At 25.8% G+C, this 6,150-nt stretch overlaps 1 protein-coding gene across 1 annotated transcript in view; it reads right to left on the bottom strand.

The window, feature by feature from the left end:
• Positions 1-1,805: 1,805 nt before the first annotated feature.
• Positions 1,806-6,150, bottom strand: part of LOC106685557 (caspase-1) — a gene marked incomplete at its 5' end in the record, with an annotated part of 9,358 nt that continues 5,013 nt past the window's right edge. Inside the window, 3 exon segments of the mRNA XM_067045028.1 lie at positions 1,806-2,267; positions 2,659-2,904; positions 4,631-4,763. Of these exon segments, the coding sequence (XP_066901129.1) occupies positions 2,663-2,904; positions 4,631-4,763 (375 nt within the window). The 3' untranslated portion in view covers positions 1,806-2,267; positions 2,659-2,662.

Raw genomic sequence — 6,150 nt, 5'->3', positions numbered from 1 at the left:
GCAATATCCCTAGGTATAATATTTAAGACAATTTTAATTATAAAAAATAAAAAAAAAAAAAGAAGACATCATGAGATCTTAAGAAGAACTTCCAATCAGCTTTTCATAAACAAATTGAGAATATTCATGACATGCAAAGGAAAAGCAATTCAGGCGATCAAAGAATCAATGTTGCCTTTTTCCGTGCATAATAATACAGCACACGCTGGATGTAATTTTGTTTAATCAAAAATTATTTCAAATCACAGAGTTTTTTCAATTCCACTAGAATCGAGATCAAAGTTTCATTCACTATGTTTTTAATGCCCTTATATTTTTAAAAACATGATACTAATTAAAATATATAGCACTAACTGATAACAAAATATTGGCCATTTGAGGATAATACATTCCAACGCCATACGTAATCATAAAAATATTCATAAGGACATTATAAACAAACTAATAAACTAATTATTTTGATGTGGTTAACACATACATCTAAGTTTATATATTGGCTAAATATACAAAAAATATATATATGAAAAATAAAATTTATAACTAGACAATCAATAGTTAAAGGAAAATATTTATAAAAAATTAAAATATTGACCAATAGTGTTCTTAATTTTAATTTTTTTTTTTGGTACTGTTGTATTTTAGTAACCATAGCAATGGTTAGACTTGTTAACTGTCAGGTATGGTTACCTGTCAATAGCTTTGATAATTGTTATATTGTATCTATTATTAGAACTAATTACTCCATTTGTCAGGCTTGTACTGATACAACCCAGTCTGTTTGAAATCCTCTGACAAAAACATATTAGAAGGTTCATTTATTTCTTGAGCAAGTATAGCGAGAGGTAGTCAACAGCTGTGCAATCTATTCAAACTATAATCAAATTGAGCAATTTTAATAATCCCTAAAATAGTACTTCAATTTAATAATGTTTATAACAGAGATGAGGAAAATATATTAGCAATATAAGGAAGAAAACAAAGTTGATGAACATTTTCAGACCCTTTTAATGCTGAGTATTTCTTGAAAAGAAAAAAAAATTGATTTTGCTTACTGATAGACAATTTTGGGGGCCAAGGAATAATCTAAACAAGCATAAATAAACATACAAAATTTATAATTCATTTTTCATTTAAATGCATTAATACAATCTTGATATCTTTACAAATTAAGTTAAGCTAAGATAAGAGAGGAAGATAGCAGTTTGAGTTAATGTTAAGGTTGCTATGGTAACAAAAATAGAACAGTACCATTTTTTGAAATACTCGACAATTTTTTTTTTAATTTACTAATAAGTAAATTAGTATTCAAAGTAATGGAGATATATAATAAGCCACTGAGATCTTAGAAAATGGCAAATAATTTTCAAACCTTCATTTGTTAAGGCGGATAGTTCTAAAAACGAAAATAAGAGGTACAAGATTTATGAGAGCATTGTTTAATTTAATATCAAAATCTAATTAATTTATTAGATTTAAACAAGCTGCTAATAATGATAAAACCCACCTACATTGTGGATATCAAAATAATTTGTAAATCCATTCATGACTAAACAATAAATTAATAATTAAAACCAATTCAATGAACAAAACAATAGTTTTAAGCATTTCAAAAAACAATTTTCTTTTTTGAATTTATAAATTTTGAAAAATACATACTTTTTGAAATGTCTATTGTAACAAGTTACTAAACTCAATTTATAAATTTTTAATGTTTTCTTTAGATACTTTTTCTACTAAACAGTATATATATAACAACACAATTATATATATTAAAAATAGATGTTATTGTTTCGTGAAAATATGAAAAAAAGTTCATGAAAGACAATGGTAATAATACATAGAATTAACATGGGGAATGTATTATTCAGTATTACAATAAAGAAAATATAAATTGAACTAAGATACATATCATAATACATTATACAAAAATAATAAAGAAATATAACAATGAATTTGATAATAAGATATTTTTAGAACAATAAAATCATGCTAAAAACATTCAGTAAAAAATATTAATTATATCAAATATGAAAATATTTAAAGATTACTGTTCAATGAAAAAAAAAAAAAAAAATCAGGAAAAAATACATCATTAACAAATGAACACACTTTAAAAGAAATCTGATAAATTCTCTAAAACATTTTTTTAGAAATTAATATTATTGCATTGTACAATATAAATTTCTCTTATTTGAAACTTTCCCCTTTCCAAAAAAAAAAAAAAGACACAAATATCTCCTATTGAAAGACTCTTCTTAGGTTATGTTCTAGAAAAAAAAAAAAAAATTAAATAATTGATTTAGTTATTTATAGAACTTTAAAACTAAAATTTAATAAACATTAAGTTGAATCACAAGAAATGTAAGTTTTATGGGTAATATTAACAAAATGTTAATGAGAAGTAATTTGCAATGCAAGATATTCAAGGAAATGATGAATTATCAAGGTCCATAATTCAAGAATTTTATTACCTTATGGAATACAAGATTTAGAAAAAAAAATTCGCATGTTAAAAACAAGAATGTTATGGAAGACAAGGAGCTCATTTGGACAAACAAAATGAGCAATAAATCCATACATTTCTTTATTAATATTTTAAAAACTTAACTGAAATTCCATGAGGTACAACAAACACTAATTCATCATAATATTGTTTACCTGATCACGAATTTTTAGGCTTCCAATATAGATCTCTTATAAGAGTACTGCTGATACTCGGAACTTGTTTTTGTGCATGTCGATCCAAACGGGTATCATTGTATGATTCGTGCTCGACAGCTACAATTCGACTGACAATCGTCATCATTCGTAAGAGATCTTTAGTTTGATGATGCTCTCGAAGGACCCTACACAGAGTCTGAACAAACCAAGTTCCATTTTCCGGGTTACGCCATGAATAGTAACCTAGGGAGAAAAAATGTGATTTTTGGTTTAATATAAATATATATTTGTGATTCGAAATATGTGATAAAGGGAATCACTGGATAAAATAAATTATTAATTAATCAGAAGAATATGTTAATAATTAATCTATCACAAAATAATTTTTTTTAACAAAAAAATTGTTGTAAATGTACGAATAAATTTGTTTATATTATTTTTTTGTATATTCTTTTAAGATATATCAGTATACTATGTGTTATGGTAACCCTCTGTATATGGGCAGCATTGCTTACTGTCAATGAAGTATTTCTCTCTCTTTATTATTTCAAAAATCTTGTGTAACAAAAGTATGGCTTTAAATCAAGTTCAGGAGTAGTCATAAAATGGAATTTATAAAGTAAGAATTTGAATACCATAGGCTTATATCAATTAAAACTATAACATTAATTAATGTAAAAAATTAACAAAACATCAACTAAAGGATCTGATTTCAGCTCAAAGAGGCATATTTAACAAAGACTTTTCAAACTGTTTCAAGTGTCAAATGAATATGCCTATAAACACACACACAAAAAAAATAATAATCTACCAAGCACATGGATTAGAACAGCTTTCTCACTATTTGTTTTTTTTTTTTTATTAACCTCTTATTTTAATCTCTAAAAATTTCACTTCCTTGTAATTATCCTTTTTCTGCAGATTTATATTGGTTCCATAATTACCAATATTTCAATTTGGTTTTATTATTATGAATATTTGTCATATGACAATAAAATTGACTGAATGAGTGATTATTGAAATATATGCATATTTCAATTATATCAAGTTCACTTGCTGAGTTCTAATCCCAAATGATCACTCCATTCACAGACAAGATTTTTTTGAACATTTTGATACATTCATTACGTTCACTAACTCAGTGATAGAATCTATTTCCTTAAATTACAGTTGGAAAATGTGCATTCTTTGCAGGAGTTTATGATTTGGGTTTCACTTCAAATGCCCTGTGTTTTGATTAGTGCATTTCTACTTTTTTCATGTAGTTATTTATTTATTTATTCTAACATAAAAAATTGTATTGATTTACTTATGTAACAACAGAGGGGTAAATATGAATTTCAGTAATTACAAAACAAAATAAATAATATTAATTAGTCATATTCAGTAGGTAACTATAAAATTAATAACAAATTGATGGTTCTTACATGTGGTTAAGAAAAGGAATTAGAAAGTGTTTAGGGGAAAGATGACTTTTTTCAGTCTTTGTTTAATTGAGAGACAATGTCAAATTGTCAATAACTGGTGACAAGATGAGTCAATGAATTTTTGAGATGAACAGAACAATTGGAGGGAGTATTGGAGGTTCAACGCTCCGAGTTCCCAAAGTCAATCTGGTGATTCCCACAAAGGACCGACACTAAGCCAACCCTTCTTTCTAAGCAGACAGATTCAGTGACTATATACATATTATTTTTTATTATATTATGTTCTATATTACATGTACGAACCAGAATGAGAGTATTAAGTTAGATCTACGGATCTGCCATAACATAAATGTTTGGGATCATGAAGCCAACACGCTTGGTCAACATGTTCTTTTAAACAATTTTAGTAATTATTTAAAAATATTTAAAGTGAGAAAGTTTGTTTTCTAAAATTTATCTTTCAAAACATCAAATTTGGCCTTTTGACAAAAAATATTTCTCACTAAACTGATATTTTTCTAAATAAAATATTAATGTTATACCTTCAGCAGTGCTGTAAGCAATGAGAAAGTCAGCCATTTTTGGTATTTTGTAAGAGTCACATCCAGAATCAATTTCTGTACTAGCTCTTTTTACTAGGTGTATTCCTGAATCCAATTTTTGTCCACGGCATGCCTGAAAGATATATTAAAATATATTTACAAAACTTATAAATTGAAATAATTATTATTTAAAAAAAAAACATCAAATTTCTATTAGTAATACTATGTTCAGTTTATAATAGTTATAATAATAAAAAATAATGAAATTAAAATAACATTAAATACTAATAAATTGTATTCAAGTAAATAGAAGAATCATTGTACTAGTCTATATATTAATATAAGTTTCTAATAAACATAAAAGTAATGCTTGGTAATCATCATGGTAAGTTGGTAAGTATTATACTTTTTTTTGCATTGAGATTATATAGTCCATTCTCGATAACCCAAGCCCTTGATATTTAAAATTATTGGATATCAAAAATATGTTCCTAATCATTTGAAAAAAAAAAATTATTGTGATATACATATCGCACAACTGACACTCAAAACTCTGGAAGATAAAAATTCCCAACATTAAGTTTTTATTTTTTATAAAAATTTGTATTTTAGAGTTCTTCCTATAGAAATTATAAGCTTTACAATACAAATATCTGGCCAAGAATACAACATTTGAGAATACAAATGACTGCAATTGGTAGAGATCGGACACACTTGGAAGCCACTGTCCAGTCTAAATTGCTGTCTCTATCTCCTAATTTTTCTCCTTTAATTAATCATCAAATTCTTTCATAGTTCATATTATTATATATATTTTTTAAATATTACAAACAACAAAAATGGTTAATTAATTCCAGTAAACAAAATTAAAGGTACTTTAGAGGAAGTAATTTTGCCTTAAATATGAATTTTGAGTGATACAACTTTTGAGCGAGGCTGCTCACACACAGAGCTACCATTATGCGAGACTTGGTTATTTAGACTAAAGGGAACATCAAAATATATATTTCCGTTGAAAAATTGAATTCAAAATTCTGTACTATTTCAATACTTCCCCTTACTACATATTACATATTTACAAGTTTAAGCAAAGTTCTCTTAATTTAAATATCTGTAATAATAAAAATATCTATTTTTTGTTTATTTATTCAGCTTTACCCATCTCGGTAGGCAATACTGCAGTTTAATTAACAAAAGGCAGCAAATGTAACAATTTAAAATTCTGACAAGTTTTTTTTTTGTTTTTTCCAGTTGTTTGTTATTTTTTTATAATCCTCCACTTCCCCTTGGGTTATAGATATTATATTTTATTAATAATAAAAATATAATATCTATAAACCAAAATTTAAAAAAGTAAATTTATGCAGTTCAAACTCAAACTGACAAACAAAGCAAACTGCTTTCTCATTCTCTTAAACTTTGTGTCATTAACACGTTGAGACTTAGAAGGCACACTATATCTACATACTTTTAATTTGAATACTTAGTTTTGAAAAAACAATATTTCACATAACATACAT

This window comes from Halyomorpha halys, unplaced genomic scaffold (genome assembly GCF_000696795.3).
Source record: "Halyomorpha halys isolate HHAL.00 unplaced genomic scaffold, Hhal_1.1 Scaffold710.1, whole genome shotgun sequence".
In the NCBI taxonomy this organism is placed as follows: Eukaryota; Metazoa; Arthropoda; class Insecta; order Hemiptera; family Pentatomidae; genus Halyomorpha; species Halyomorpha halys.
This window is presented reverse-complemented; position numbering and strand designations above follow the sequence as displayed.